General features: G+C 35.5%; 1 protein-coding gene across 2 annotated transcripts in view; it reads right to left on the bottom strand.

Moving 5' to 3' along the window:
• Window positions 1-17,240, bottom strand: part of AP3B1 (adaptor related protein complex 3 subunit beta 1) — a 269,031-nt gene that overhangs the window by 86,135 nt on the left and 165,656 nt on the right. For both annotated transcript variants that reach the window (XM_053587990.1, XM_053587979.1), the window contains exons 18-20: window positions 14,967-15,072; window positions 12,121-12,292; window positions 8,725-8,872 (exon numbers count right to left, since the gene is read on the bottom strand). In XM_053587990.1, the coding sequence (XP_053443965.1) occupies window positions 8,725-8,872; window positions 12,121-12,292; window positions 14,967-15,072 (426 nt within the window). The remainder of the gene's footprint in view (window positions 1-8,724; window positions 8,873-12,120; window positions 12,293-14,966; window positions 15,073-17,240) is intronic.

Here is a 17,240-nt window from a genome sequence, read left to right as displayed (position 1 = left end):
TCATATAATAATATCAATTAACACACTAAAAAAATCAGCAGTTATTTTCTCCTTCAAAATAATTATTTTTGCCATTGAAAACCCCAAATCATCTGTATGTAAGTTTGATGTTTTCATTCCTTATATTTAAAAACAAAACAAACAGCCTTTGCCCTTCTCTCTACTCCTCAAATGGCTAACAATGTCTAGGACTGGAGGAAAGAAAAAGAAGAAATGTTAGTTTTGAGGCTGAAATTTAAAAGTCACAGGTAAATAAAAACAGATGCAAAATGGAAATGCCATCTCAACTAGAATACCCTTCCTGTGAAGAAGGAACATAACAAAAAGAGCTTGTCAGCATGTGACTTATCAAAATGCCATGCTGAGCACAATGGGTGTAGCTTCCTGTAAGCCACAATGGTGCATGACTTTATGGAACTGTAACCTCCCCACCTGAAAAATTAGAAACCTATCAAATCAAGATAAAGCTGAAGGCAAGTCTATACCTTATTTTCTACTTCACAGCCAAGGGTGTATAACAGTATCTATTAAATACACTTCAGGTCACATACAACACAGAACAGAGCTGCATGTGAAATTGGCATGATTTCTTATTAGAAGCCTAGAACAGAGAGAAAAAAAGGCTTTCCAAAGGACAGAATTTCATTGACTTTCTGAGAACAGCAAATAACTAGTGACTGAAATACAACATTAGCAATAGATAATGGTCATTCCTACCGAATTGAAAAAGCCTTGCATTCCAAATCAAGACTATAAAATGCTTCGTGATGTGTTTGGTATTCCTCTCTTATATTGTATTTCATTTTTCATTTTAAAAAATCTACAGTAAGTTCAAAACATTTTCATACTTAAAGGATCTACTATAAAAATAAAAATCTGAATCCTAAACAAAGAAGTTAAGAGCTCTATTCCATCAAACATTTCTCCATTTGCAATTCATCTTGGTAATAGAGACAAAACCTGGGTAAATGCATATAGGACTTGAGGCAGGAGATTTTTCTTGCTCAATGCATAATTCATGTGCTCCGCCTGCAAAGTGTGTAAAATGAGAATTTCACACCGCAGCATGAGCCATGGAGCTGCAGAGAAAAGGCAGATGAAATCATATTTTACTGTGTGAATTTTATTTCTTACCCTCCCAATATTTATACAAAACCATCATTGACAAACCAAACACACTGACAGATCACCCACTGTTTCCATTGTGTTAGTACTTGAGAAGACATCAGGCAGAAAGATAGACAATTTGTTTTTATATTTTTTTTAAATAGAGGATTAGGTTTTAAACAGCTGAGTGACTATATTAGACTTTTATAAGGACAACAGTAACTGATCTTAAAATCTCACCACAAAAAACACCTAGTTATCAATTCATCACCCTCAAATCTCCATTTTGTTTCTATGGTATTCAATTATACACCTCAACACATCAACATTTTCTAAATGAAATACAAAGTCACAGGGTTAAGAAACTGATTTCTATTTAATGTATTTCATTTCAAATAATAAATAAAAGATCCTGGAAATACTAAGCTCCAAACAATACAAACGAAAATATGTAACAATATATCTGAAAAGATTTTTTTCATGTATTATGAATGTTCATTTTCATGCTGATTTTTAAAAAAGGCAAGTAGAAAACAAGATGACAAGCATCAAATACGTGTCCTAAGAGCAAACCATTATAAAGAGGTTTGAAATTTAAAACCGTAAAACAGGATAAACAGTATGCGAAATTTGTCAAACCCATACTGTGCTTTGAAATCAACAACAATTCAAGGCTAATTTCTAGCCTCATAGGGCAAAATAGTTGCACGAAATATTTTCAATTAGAATTACTAACCAAGGGTAATTTAATGACTTTATTCCCTTCAAGTCAACTGACAACTGATTAAAAAAAAAAATCTGAGGCTCACACTTAAACTTGTGCTTTAAAGCAAAAGTACATTGCTATTAAATTGAGAGTTCTTCATGAGTTAAAAAAGAAGTCTAAACCCCTAAAACGATCTTTCCCTATTAGATTATAACTACTTCAGTAAGAAAGCTTGCTGAAAGGGATTCATTTTAAAGGTCTCAATTGAAGTCAAATGATATTTCTGTTTTAGAGAACTTAAAATATAAATTAGTAGGAGTGACAATAAATCAAAAGAGCAAGGCTCTGAATTGTTACAATAAAAACCAATATACTTCAATATTCACAAAAGTTGGCGGAGGAAGGGTGATTGGTGGGATTACACCTGCGTTGTATCTTACAAGGGTACATGTGAAACTTAGTAAATGTAGAATGTAAATGTCTTAACGCAACAACTAAGAAAATGCCAGGAAGGCTATGTTAACCAGTGTGATGAAAATGTGTCAAATGGTCTATAAAACCAGTGTATGGTACCCCATGATCGTATTAATGTACACAGCTATGATTTAACAATAAAAAAAAAAGTTTTATTAAAAAAAATTCACAAAAGTTATACAGTTGCATCATACATAAATACTTGTATAAACATAACTAACACTTGTTTCCCGTTTCTCAAACAGAACATAAAACCAATCAGAAACTATTTCCTTTCATTCTCATCCATGATCACTTTCATTCCATATGCCACAATTACTTTATGCCCGAGAATCTTTCAAATAAAAAGATCTGTATCCCCCAAATCTTTTGTTAAGGCAAGTTTTAACATTTATTGACATTCAAACACAAGTCACAATACCAAGGACTGGTCCTTAGAACACTTAAGGGATTTAATCCTTTTCTTAGCATTAATCCTTTTCCTCTCAAAAAGGCATCAGTGAAGTTTTGAGATGCACACACCCTGAGATAAAGACAAGTGGCAGAAGCATCTCCAACACTGCTGGGTGCGCAGAGATGGGACTGGTGTTTTCATGGCTGGTACATACAGTAATCTTAATTTTGATTCAAATGTGGAAATGCTATTAAGTGTTTAGTATAAGCAAGTACAATAAATATATTTCACATTGATTACTGTACTTTATATGAAGTCTGTATGATTAAAATGCTAGTATGTACAAGAAATTCACATAGGCTGACAAGGTGATAGCTGAAGTTGTATGCAGAAGCACTCCAATGTAAGTTATAAGAACACTGAAGCTTAGATGTGGTGAAAGAAAATAACCCTGGAAACTTTAAAAACATTATTTAAAATAAAATCATCACCATCTGTTCAACACAATTTTAACTACAAAAAGAATATAACCTAATTATATCAGCAAAAAATAGGATAAAGTGATATAAATGTGAATCTCTTTGTGACACAACGTGCTCTACATTACTGATTTTTCCTTTCACTCTTCTATATAGAAAAAGTTTCCCTTTCCACTGCATAAAGTATGTGAAAATACTTAAAATATGGAGTTACTAAGAGTAATTTTGTTAGATACTATTTAGGGAAAATGTTCATCTTTAAAATGAACATACTCAAAATATTTAATTTAAACTATTTCAGAAAAGAACACCTACACATGAAAATATGTTTGTCCACCAAAATCACCAGAACTGAAATAAGATAAATTTCTGTGGTCATTACTGACGATTTCCAGCCCTAAATTACAACGTCTCCCAATGAGTAGTGCAGACACACACACGGCACAGACATGTGATTACAGTTCTGCGCCTCATGCATATGCTGGGGCACAAGCATTTTAAGAACGTAACCAATCAGGGAGTGGTTCTCCCTCTTTCAACCGTCCCCACACTAGTCACAAGAACAATACCATATCATCATATACTTTTTGGTCCCTGAAGGCAATCTCAACCAAGAGTAACGGAGGCATCACCCTCCGATATGAGGCTACTTTCTCCTCTGCCTGTATTTTCTGTAATAAGAGAAATGGTGCAAAAAGAAAGAATAAAGGTACAGAAATAGGAAAGCATATACACGCTAAGAGAACCACAAATACTCCACTGGGATTAAAACTTGGAAGGGGGGTTTAAGACTACAAAGGCAAGTGTGGGCATGCTGGTCTGGGAAGGTTGCGGAACTCTAATATTAATAATCTGACTGCTGTGCAGAAGGACTGGTGCTGGGAAAGCACCAGTGTGAGGATGACCAATGGCAATGGTTCATCAAGGTGATGAAGAGCTGATCCAGAATGGAGGCAGCGGGGAAAGAAGAAACAGATATGGGCTTGGTGCCTGAGGCGAGGGCACTAGCCACATACACCAGAGCTGGCGGGTTTGAATCCAGCCCTGGCCCGCCAGACAACAATGACAACTACAACCAACAAATAGCCGGGCGTTGTGGCAGGCACCTGCAGTCCCAGCTATTTGGGAGGCTGAGGGAAGAGAATCACTTAAGCCCAAGAGTTGGAGGTTGCTGTGAGCTGTGACACTACGGCACTCTACCCAGGGCGACAGCTTGAGACTGTCAAAAAAAAAAAAAAAAAAAAGAAAGAAACAGATATGAAAGATAATACACAGAATCTATAGGACTTGGCAACTAACATACAGAATGACAGAGGAGTCAAAGAGAAATCTGAGGGTACAAATCTGGAAGAATGGAAATGAGGCTGGTACCAAACTAGAGTCTTCTGGCTGTATTAGGTGTGGAAAAATCGGTAGCCCTGGAGAAGTCCAAGAATATGTTCTGAATATTAACCAACGATAAAAATATGCATATTGAGAAGTAAACCTGGACCTGTTATAGAAATTGAGGGATGTTACCATAGAAGTAATTAACATAAATGTTTTAGTTGAAGCTATAGGAGTAAATGAGATCTCACAAAAGGAAATCTATAGAAGGGGGGGAAAAAAGAAGCCTAAAGAAAAATTCATTCACATCAATTTTTTAAAAAACTAATGTATACTAAGTAAAATTTGGGGGCAATATGGGTATCAGAAGGGAATAAAAAGTGAAGCAATAAAAAAATGAAAGCCAAAGTCAGAACAAAGGAACACAGAGTTTCAAGTAGCAAGGGAATAGTTATCCCTTGTTAGGTTTGGGGAAGGATCACAGCTGACTTCAGACAGCAATTATCTATAGCAAGTGATAGAAGCAGAAAGAAACATGGAAGAGACTAAGAAATCACTGGGTTAAGAAGCAGCAGACAAGGATGCTTGGGTTATCTTTTCTAAACTCACTCTCACACTTTCTCCCACTCCCTGCTCCCTCCCTTTCTCTTTAAATGCTGAAAAAGCCTGGAAGGCTTTGGTTAGCAGAAGAGGAATTAGTGGAGAAAGAGATTAAAGGTGCAAAAGAGGCAGATGATGATAAATAAAACAAGGCCAAAGGAAGCAGGACATATTCTTGGCTAAGTGGGTGGATGGGAATCACTTACTCAGAGCTACCTTCAAAGAAAAAAGAGGAAGAAAAGAGATTTTGAGTTAGAGAGCGGAGACGGTGGATGGTAACTGTTCTCTGAAGAAAGTGGCTAAGATCACAGGCTGCAGATAGTGAATGCTGACTTACAACCTGAACAGTGTAAAACGAATTTTAAAACTACAGGACATTTAAGAGTTACAAAAGAAATGTAGGTTCTTTTTAGCATTGCTGTTCTATGACTCCAATACTGCTGATGTTTCACAGAATCAATGTTCAAGTTAAACAATGTTAAAACTGCTGTTTTATACTTACACAGTACTTTATGTTGATCTTTCATATTAGATTTTTTACTATAACACTTCAACGTCAGGTAAGTATTAGCATTTCTACTTTATAGATGAGGAAACTGCAATACTACCGCTCAACAAGTAGAACACGGTACACACATCCTAGGACCACGATAAAACTAAATGCTTTGAAAGGCAGATACAGAAGGTATCTTCTCAGTCTCATTTTAACACCTCCAAAAGAGGAAGAGAGAGAGAATAGATGTAGTTAGGCTGCAGAGTTGAGGCATATGAATTTTTAGCACTAACATATTGTCATCCTAAATTAAAGTAAAGCACCCACCATCCACCACCATTATTCGTAATTTAGAGCAGAAGCCATAATACCTGGTAAAAGACAACTTTTCCACAATTCTAAAGTTGCCTATTATTAGAAAATTGGTTTACCTGTAATCACATGGTATACTCCAAATCATTTAGAAAGAAATACAAATAGATAAGTAGTTACGGGAGCTCCAAGATATTCCAATTGCTAAATTAAAGTAACCCCCCCCCCCATCTGCTTATTATAGACAGGAAAGGCGTTCAATAGAGAAGATAAGCCAGCCAAGGAAAACACATGGACAGGAAACTATCAACAATGTGAGTAAAACCTGGATTTCTCAAGCGCCTTGGCTCACTGCAATAGTTGGAATTTTTTATCTTGATGTTCTATAATAAAATATTTTCAATTATCAGGAAATTTAATCTGATCATTCAAAGTCTCTAAGAAAGAAGAAGCAAATTGAATCACTGGCCTGGCGGCGACTGTGGCTTTTTACCGGGATTCTGAATTTTACTTCTAATATTAAGAGGCACTGAAGTCTACAATTTTCCAACGGTTATAAAAACTTCATAAGAATAACTTACTTTAATTTTACCACTGAACATTTGCTGATTTCTTATTCTGTCATTTGAGAAAACAATGATTTCTTATTCTGCGTTGTACTTACTGTTGATTTCTAAAGCTCTTTATTTTAAATAATATTTTAAGCTTTTTTATTATTTGATGTAAGAAGGAAATGAAAGTATATGATAAGTTTTTATAGAATATCAGTTTAGTAAACCATAAAAACTTTCAGATTTTAGGTTTTATGTGAATTTCTGTAAAATAAAAACCTTAGATTATATGTTACATATTGACAGTTTTAAATATAAATTTAAGATAGGTTTTAGTATATATAATAATATTTGAAATAAAGTAAGACAAATATTAACCAATGATAAAAATATGCAAGTTCTTTAACAGTAAATCTCTGGATGGGGAATAGCAATTGACTACTTCAACGAATTTATTTTCATCCCTGACTACTCAGATGACATAGTAAAGAAATTCAAGTTAATTAGAAATAACAAATAAACAACAACAAAATACTAGGTTAAGAAGAAATTGAGGGCTGGGCACAGCTGCTCACAACCTGTAATCCTAGTGCCCTGGAAGGCTGGGGCAGGACTGCTCCAGCTCAGGTGTTGGAGACCAGCCTAAGCAAAAAGGAGACCTTGTCTCTAATAAAAACAGAAAAATTAGCTGGGCATTGTAATGTATGCTTTAAGTCCCAGCTACTTAGAAGGCTGAGGCAGGAGGATTGCTTGAGGCCAGAAGTTTGAGGTTGCTGAGTTATGATGACATCATTGCACTCAAACAAGAGCCTGTCTCATACTTAAAAAAAAAAAAAGCAAGACCCCATGGGCAAAAGGCTCAACTACAACTTAAACTTACCTAAGAAAGAAAAACAATGTAACCTAAATATCTGTACCCTCATATTAACCTGAGATTACAAAAAGAAAAGAAAAAAGAAACTGAAATAAATGAAAGGCAGTTTGACTGTATTTTCAACATACAGAATAACATAGTTAATATACGAAACTATTGTACTTGAAGCCTAGCATCAACATGATTCACTTATAGAAAGAGAGTGATAATTAAAGACCAGAAGGAGAATTATTATTAGGTCTGAATTTTATTTTATTAACTATACTTTTGCTATTTAGACTTTCATTTTTTATTGCTAAGCAAAGTTCAATGTCACAATTGCTATATCAAAAATAATTACTGTTGTATTACTAAGTGATTCTTGTATTTATTTTTAAATAAATGACTACCTGAAAATTTTACTAACTAGTTATACAATGTATATCCTTTAATTAAAGTTTAAAAAACGTTTTGTTTCCAAAAGGCCTAATTTTTTTGTGTGTTGGGGGTTTTTTTGAGACAGAGCCTCACTATGTCACCCTCAATAGAGTGCCCTAGCATCACAGCTCACAGCAACCGCCTGGGCTTAAGTGATTCTTAAGCCCAACTCCTGGGCTTAAGTGATTCTCTTGCCTTAGCCTCCAAAGTAGATGGGACTACAGGTATCTGGCACAACGCCTGGCTATTTTTTGGTTGTAGCTGTCGTTGTTGTTTGGCAGGCTGGTGCCGGGCTTGAACCCACCAGTTCTGGTGTATGTGGCTGGCACCCGAGCTACTGAGCCACAGGCGCCGAGCCAGCCTAATGTTTTTTTTTTTTTTTTGTGGAGACAGAGTCTTACTTTATGGCCCTCGGTAGAGTGCCGTGGCCTCACACAGCTCACAGCAACCTCCAACTCCTGGGCTTAAGCGATTCTCTTGCCTCAGCCTCCCGAGTAGCTGGGACTATAGGCGCCCGCCACAACGCCCAGCTATTTTTTTTTTGGTTTTTGCAGTTTGGCCGGGGCCGGGTTTGAACCCGCCACCCTCGGCATATGGGGCCGGCGCCCTACCGACTGAGCCACAGGCGCCGCCCCAGCCTAATGTTTTTAAAAAGCTAATCGTGTCTGTTTCTTATGACGTACGTACATTTATATTTCTTTGCTCAATACTTTATAACTTCCTTTCAATTCCCTCTAGCAAAAGCCTCCCTTGTCACAAGCTAGCCAAGAATGAAGCAGGCCTTTTGCGTAACACTGAATTCTCTGATTTCAGTGACAAGGGATGAGGTTAAAAAAAAAAATGTTTCTAGCTTTGCTACAGAGTTAGGTTATGAGGGAAAGGATTATCTAGAAAAAAAAAAAAATCACAGACATACATGACAATTGTGTTATTTATTTTAATTGCTGTAAGAATATCGACCTCTAATTATAACAAATGTATAATCTCTTACCTTAGCAACTCTTCTGGATTCAGCTTCACTTTCAGAGTCTGACTCAGATTCAGAATCTGAAGAACTTTCTTCTACTGAACTAGACTCAGCATCGGAAGACTCAGATGTTTTAGATTTTTCATTTTCCTTCTCCCCATCTTCACAATCACTATTTGTAATAATAAATTTTGAAGTATCAACTTTAATCCTTCATGTAAATAAACTTTATATAAAAAGATAATAAAATGTTTTTTAAATTCTAGACTATCTCAATTAGATAACAATAAAAGTAGTATTATGTATAATCAAATCAATCAGAACCCGTTCAGACACAATTGGATCATGTCATACACACTTCAAATGCAAAAAGTCGTAAAACAATACTGAATGATCATCAATAACAATAGGAAATAATTAATATTAAATGTCTGATTTACCAAGAAATACTAATAGTAACTACTTCAAAGATACTTAGGCTAATTTTTAAATCTTGTCTCAAAATATCATCGATTCGTAAACTTAAATATCTATATATCTACTTTTGCTAAGATGGACTTTCATTTTTACAGATTTTTCTGTCCAAGAAACTACTTATACAAGTTTCCAAATGTGACCTTAAGCACTTCCATAAGAAAATGCTAACAAGTTCAAAGAGAATTCTAATGCACTGTCTTCTAAACATGTAAGCTAACTAATATTAACTTTTGAAATACCAAATGATCATACTTAAGTGCTTAACACTATAAGTTCATTTGTTCACTCACTCACTCACTGGCTCCACACAGATCACTGACTACGCTAGCACTATGTGAGGTGCTAACAAGAACAATGGTTAGTGAGACACACGTGGTCTCTGGGTTTACCTTCTCATGTCTACAGTCAATTGTGAGCTACAGAGAAGTGAGGTGGCCCTGACTACACAGTGTGGTAAGTAAGGAAGTATAATGAGAAGTTGTGAGAACATGTGGAGAGAGAACCAAGCAAACCGTGCCAAGATAAGGAATGCTTTCTGGGAGGAAGAGACACACAAATTGAGAAATAGGAATAAGGCAGGCCAGATGGGTAGGGAAGCAATTCTCCAAGGAGAGGAATAATATGGGACAGTGATTTTCAACAGGTGTGCTGAGAGAGGATCTTAGGTGTGCTGTGAAAAATTTTAAAAAGCATTAATAAAATTATTTTTGAAAGAAGTTCAAGCAAAGTGTATATATATATATATATATTTTTTTTTTACTCTTTTGTTAGATAACATAATTTAAGTTCAACTATAGATTCAAATATACTATGAGATGAAAAAGGTTGAAAAACACTGATATGGGTGATGGTCAAACAAGCTTCCCTCAGAGGGTGAGAGATTCTTGTGTTGTTTTGTGTTTTCCCTGAAACTGAAAGTCTAGTTCTCTCCACAATGTGTATAATGTTTTAGGAATCCACCTTGGGCCAGCCAGGGTTAGGTATTTCATACTAATCATACCAATTATCTCATTTAGGGATGCACTCTTCCTGGATACACTATTATACCATTTACAATAATGAAATTAACATTCAGGAAGGTTAAATAACTTGCTCAAGGACACAGAACAGGAGGGGCAGAACTAGAATCTGAATTCAAGTCTGTCTCACACCAAGGTCCGTATTTTTTCTCTACACCAATACTAGCTCTTTTCAAGTGAAAATACTTTGGAGTGTGAAATTCATAGGTAGTCATAAATAGTTTTTACTAAAGGGTGGTTTCTAAACATGTTGGAAGCTTATCAAGAGCTTTAAAAAATTATTATACTAGCAAAGTTAAAAAAATGCTAAGAGACAGGCAGGAAAACACAATAGGAGGGAGAGAAATGAGGCAAGGGAAGAAGAATCAATATTTCCTAGAATTGATTTTTGTGGAGGAAATATGATTGCTGTTTATTAAAAATGGAGTCATGGTAACATCTCAGAATGCACGTAATTATATTTGAAGACTGAAAAATATGTTTTCCCCGTAGCAAAGAATAGCAATTTATTATCCCCAATTCACTGGTTAAAACATGTACTTAAAAAACTAAGGTTTAGAGTCCATCTGTGCTTTGGTATAGTAAATAATTCTTTTAAATTCAAACATGGTAAAGAGAAAAGTTTAACTCTGAAGAATAAAATAATTAAACTCACATAAGACATGATTATAAATTTCTAGCATATTAAATGTTGCCGTGTGAAAAGACATTTCATGCATTGGATAACTTTTCCTTTCTAGAAACACAATCTATTTCATAAGTCATATCATCACAGATACCCCGATATTTAAACCAGAAGTACAGAATTTCTCTCAAAGAAAAGGCTATTATAAACCAAGTAACTCCTCTGCTACAACAAGAGAATGATTCTAAATATACTTAACTTCTAGCTTTTCAGATAAGATTTTAAAGGTAAAAGTGTTATTTTATTATGCATCACTCAATTTTGATGGTAATTATTGTTTACCTTACTGCTTAGAGTTTCAGATGTTAATCTAATGAAAAGAATTTACTGGTAAGTAGGTTTTTAACTTTGCAATGATGAAAAGCCTGTATTAATTTAACCTACAGATTTCATTTGTTCTGAACAGGAAAAACAATATAAATCACTTTTAAAATCATTAAATCCTGACTTAAATTAATAAAGTCATAATTAGGGCATTATGCTGTGTTTGTTATGGAAGTGGCAGGGCGAGCTGCTTTAATTACTGTCTGTAATAAAAGGAGCAGAGAGCGTACTGCGCCCAATCAGTGCTGTCAGCCCCGACTGAGCTGAGCCGCAAGCTCATCAAGTGGGCGGGCAGCAGGCTCCCTGCAAGGGGCCATGGTGTCAGCCAGCAAAGGCCACTTGCTGATGGCAGTGGGGAAAACAGAGTCACACAATCCAAGATATTAGCCCCAATTACTCCACATTTTAATGACACTTTAATACACGATAATGTTGTTGATAATGAGAAATCTTAAAAAGTGCTAACACTTAAATATCTTATGCCCGTCTTCCTTCACAGCCCTTGACTCTAATATTTGGATCATAATCTTTTTAATGTAACATTATTTAGAAAAATCAATTGTCTTACTTACATAATGGCAAAGTGTTGAAGGATTTAATTTTAGCCCTCAGCAAAATTGCTACAAAAGGTAATTAAGTGTTTCATACCTAATGCTTGATCACTTAACTCAGCCTTCCAAGGTTATACCAATTTTCAAAATGTAACCCCCAGATTCGTTCAAGTTCAAAATGAAAACTAAGCATTGTAAGTAGAAGAATAATGTGAACTGCTAGTACTTTAACTTTGAAAGATACAATATCTGTTTGGGGAAAAAGTACACACACTTATTCTCCCAGTCTATGGATTAACAGGAAATACTAGCCTGCGGATGTACCACGGGAATATTTTTGAAGGAAATTCTGGCCATAATTTACCTTTTTCCTTTGGGTTTCGAGTTCTTCTTGGCTGCTCTTTTTCTCTGCACTCCTGACTCACTTCCACTCCCACTGTCCTGCCCACTGGAGGAGTCTTCACTACTGTCCTCACTGCTGTCTCTGTCCTCCCCACTTTCTCCTGGTTCTCCACTTTCACTTCCAGATTCACTCTCTGGAAAACAGAACCAGGTGTGCTTTGATTTATAGCTATTTAATTATACACAAGGAGACCTGGAGCCATCAAAATTCATCACCAATGAAATCAGGTGTCTATTTTAGTTCAGTGGACCCCTACTTGTCCAACAGTTTCTATATCCAGACCCCACTTATTCCAACATGTGGATTCCACAACAGGGTGCGCTGGGAGGGACTCAAACACAGAGGGAGAAGCTCTGACAACAAGCAGAGAAAAGCAAAGCAAAGATGAACCAAATGTGAGGGAAGCCCATTTATCAAACCTGCAAGGATTATATCTAGCTATGGCAAAAAACTTTTTTGTTTAAAGAATGACATAAGGATGATGTAAAGATAAAGAAATAATTTTGAATTATTCTACTTGTAAGGGGAAATTGTACTTAAGAGTAAAAGGCAACAGCTTTTTCCGGAATAAAATTTAGAGGAAAATGAGCCATACATATCATTTCTAAAGACTTCTAAATTCAAAGACAAAAAGTCTTTTACTATATTTTATTTATTATAAATATATTATATTAAATATAAATATATTTATATTAAGAATGTAAATATATATTTATTTTTGTATGTATTATATTAATTACTTAAATTATGATATACTAGGACTCTTTGCAAAAGTAATATATAGAATATATTTATGCATATTTTTCTACTGTTCACCATGATTATAGGTGCAGAGTTATGTCCTAGATCTAAGGACAAACTGCCTGTGATCTATATGATGAAGTACCCTTAGATGAGAACAGAACCTTTAATTAAAACATTCATTTACTAATGGGGAAATAACATCTATTTCATGAAGATTTATTTAACTATCACAGTGAACAGCTAGAACTGTCTGCATTCTTTCAGAATAGCTTGCAGGGGTGTAAACACAGATTCTCAAGTTAGACGGTCCAGGTTCAAATCCTGGCTCTGCCACTTACCAGACTAAGATTTTTAATCTCTCTGGGTCTTGGTTCCCTTTTCAGCAAAGGGGAGTAATACTACTAACCTACTTCACAGAGCTGTTGCTTGCCACTTGGTAAAGTACTCATCATTATCATCTTTATAAAAATAAAAAATCTTTTACAAAACATTTTATAAAAATAAACAAAATTGCTAACTAAGAACGCTCTGAATTTGTTACACGCATGACACAGTAGGTCAACTGCCTTCTCCTGTAAGTAATAAAGAGAAATTTCATTAATAGGTGACTCTCTCAAGTTATCAAGCTCAGCGGGAATCTGGGTCTGGTTCATTTCAGGCACCATTATTAAAACTTATAAGTCAGTAAAACCCTTGAGGAAATTTGTTTACTTTCAAGAAGACTTGCACAGTGGAAAGCAAAATCTTACACTTTTTAATGAGAAAAGTTATTCTTTTTCCTCCAGGAGCTACAATGGAGCTCCTGCCACATGACTCAATGCAGTATGTGTTCAGACAAATCTGTGAAAAACCATGATGTTAATGGAATATTTCAAGTATGTATTGAAAATGGTTAGCTTATGAACAAGCATGAGCTTATAAATAAATACAATGGAGACAAATACCTATATGGTATAAAACGAAAAAGAACACACTTAACTATATAAACGGATCTTTCTCACAGGTTTACATTATTCTTGAAATTCCATATTTTTTAACATTAACTTTTTGGATTGATGTATTTTCTCTGTTTTGGAGTTTATTACTTCAGAAGCCAATGTATCACAGATTAATTTATCAGGTACTGAAAACAAAGATTTTGAAAAGGAAAACCAGGGGAAAAAAAAAGAACAAATTACCTTAGAGCAGGGTAGTGGATAACCAAGGAATAGTGAAGTATTTCCTGGTTCTCCAAAGAATAAAAGATTTTAGAGGAAGTTAGGTTTCTTTTGGTCTTAGGTCAGAACGGCCTGTTAGGTTAATTGTTAAGAATGTTAGAAAGTGACTCCAATACATTTTTCATGATGTTAATCACTCGCAGAATTTTAGTAACGAAGGCATCTTAAAAAACACCTGACCCTCCCTCTTCATTTAGCAGACACAGAGAAAGGCAGGTGCCTTGTTCAATCTACATAGCTAAAACCCAGGACTTCTAAATCCTTCCTGTTTAGTATTCTTTCCATTGCACAGGATGGTCCTCAATGCTTAGCTTGACGTTTCTTTATAATATACAGAATCTTAACAATTTTAGCTCCATCTCTGTACAGGTTCACATAGAAAAAGAAGAGCATAAAACAGAGAAGCAAAAGATTCTTCAAAACTTTTATTAAACTTTGTTTTTATAAAAGAAAGTTACTTTTAAAGACCCCACTGAAAATTTATCATGTATAAAAAATCAGGTTTTTCAATGTGCTAATAGCTATAAGGCAGTATGGATTAAAATTCAGAAAAGCCTGAGTTCCTACTGCAACTCTACCATTTATTAGCTACATATGCAAGAGGCACCATCAAAGAAGGAGGAATTTAATAATAAGAAATTACTTTTAAAAATATAAACAGTGTCCCCAACAATAAAAAAGAGAAAAATATATATAAACAGTGATATATAAATGAAAAATTATTTTAATAGTAAAACTTCATTTATAACCATTTGTTAAATATTATGTACCAGGATTTGTTGTTCTGGAGGTAGAGCATGTAATCTACTATGTGAATAATATAGCTCAATAAATTATAAAACCCACCACTGTCACTGCTATCAGAAGAGTCTTCTTCTTCCTCAGATTCAGAATAAAATTTCTTAACAGAATTCTCTTTCTTTGCTTTTCCTGCTGAGGTCCATTCTTTTGCCTGTTTAAACAAACAAAGTAAATGTAAATTAATTCTCATTAGGGATTCAGACTTCTGGTAAGTTTAATGATTCAGAATACAACTGTGAACACAAAGTTTAAGAACCTCACAGAGCAGGCAACTGTTAGCCTTGGGGCTGATTCACTTCATAGCACTTCTAAACACAGGAACCCAGAGCCCATTGCTAAACCAGTGATCTTATTTTCTACATAATTCGTAAAACTTTTCTGTTTGTTGATCCATAGAAAATTTAAACCAAAGTAATACAGCTTACAATAGGTGGGGGAAATAAAAGTCAACACAATTATTATTCAACAGCAATAACAAATGTAAGATGGCTCCTTGGTAAAGAGGAAGAAAGAGAAGAAGATTTTCAACGTGAGCAATAAATTGCCCTACCCATCTCCACAGACGAAACACTCTGGAGCAATCTGACTTCACTCTTTCTTTTTTTTTTTTTGTAGAGACAGAGTCTCACCTGACCGCCCTCCGGTAGAGTGCCATGAGGTCACACGGCTCACAGCAACCTCTTAACTCTTGGGCTGACGCGATTCTCCTGCCTCAGCCTCCCGAGCAGCTGGGACTACAGGCGCCCGCCACAACGCCCGGCTATTTTTTTTTTTTTTTTTTTTTGACTTCTCTCTTTCTTTCAGACCCTCAAGGTCTAACATCCAGAAACCCTTCAGCTGTGTTGGTCCATCTCTCTACTGGATTACCTACCTTGCTTCCACTTCCTTTCCCCCTTCCCTCCACCTGAAGTTTGCACACGGCATCTGGAATCCTTCTGTTAACACCTAGGTCAGATCCAGCTCCTCTTTGGTCTGAAACCCTGCAACCGTTCCCCATTTTGCTCAAGAGAAAAAGTCAAAGTCCTAACAGCAGTCTGCAGGGAACAATATGACCACAGCAGGCCCACATGTCCTGCTGTGACTGTCCTGCCCCTGTCCCCTCTGACCATCGCGTGCTGCTGGCCCTCCTGTTCACTCCGCCCCAGCCCCTCATTTCTGTTCCTCCAAATACCCCAGGCACGTCCCAGCCCAGAGCCTTCCTCCAACACTGTTCTCCTTCTCTTTTGTTAAGAAAAAAATCATAGCACTTATTATTTTTTGACATACCATATAAATTTACTAATTTTTTTAATTGTTGGTCTATCCTGACAGAATGTAAGCTTCTGTACAGCAGAAATTTTTTAATATTTTGTATACTGATGTATCTTAAGTGTGACTGTTACTATAAATATTACTTAAACTTATTAGCGTCTTAAAAACATTAATACATTAAATTCAGAAAATATGTTTGTTTGGATTTAAGAAAAATATAGACTTTTTGTGTTTACTTAGTATTAGTAATAGTGTTTCCTAATAAAAGCCTCTTAAGGACTTTAATACAAGTATATTAAATTGCTTTTATAATTGTTACCTTGCATTATCAAGAAAAAACTAAATCATGTTTCCACATATTATTTCTTAAAGAGCAGGAAAATGTATATATTTTTAAAAAGTCAAAAGGATTAAGTCTTACTCATTTATTACACTTGGGACTTTCCACTATGAGCCTGTCTCTGCTACAGTACATATTTTGTTGTGAAGAAATTTCAGCATGACAGAGGTTGTTATTTAACAATGGTTCTCAACACTGGATGCACGTGAGAATCAGTTGAGAATTTATTTTTAAATGCTAATGAAAACAATACAAAACTTAATGCTAAAAAAATCTAATGCCTGAGGTCCACCTCCTGAGATTCTGATTTCACTGTTCAGGTTCAGGTCAGACATAAATTTGTCATATGATTATAACACGTAGCTACATTTAAAACCACTGATCTAAAAAGCTTAAGATTTGCTGCTTTAAGAGATAAACTTCAGGAACCTGGAAAATTACTAACTGCACAGTAATAGGAAAATGAATAAAAATTACTTGAATATACTTGAATAAGACAGAAGACAGTTACATAGGATCAGCAGTACTGCTTTATTTTATGTGTATTTAAAATGCTCCTGGCCGGGCCCTGTGGCTCATGCCTGTAATCCCAGCACTCTGGGAGGCCAAGGCGAGTGGATTGCTTGACCTCAGGGGTACAAGACCAGCCTGAGCAAAGCGAGACCCCATCTCTAAAAACCTAGCTGGGCATTGTGAGAGGCACCTATAGTCCCAGCTACAAGGGAGGC

This window comes from Nycticebus coucang, chromosome 1, assembly GCF_027406575.1.
Source record: "Nycticebus coucang isolate mNycCou1 chromosome 1, mNycCou1.pri, whole genome shotgun sequence".
In the NCBI taxonomy this organism is placed as follows: domain Eukaryota; kingdom Metazoa; phylum Chordata; class Mammalia; order Primates; family Lorisidae; genus Nycticebus; species Nycticebus coucang.
The sequence above is the reverse complement of the archived record's forward strand: the minus strand, read 5'-3'. Positions and strand labels throughout refer to the sequence as shown.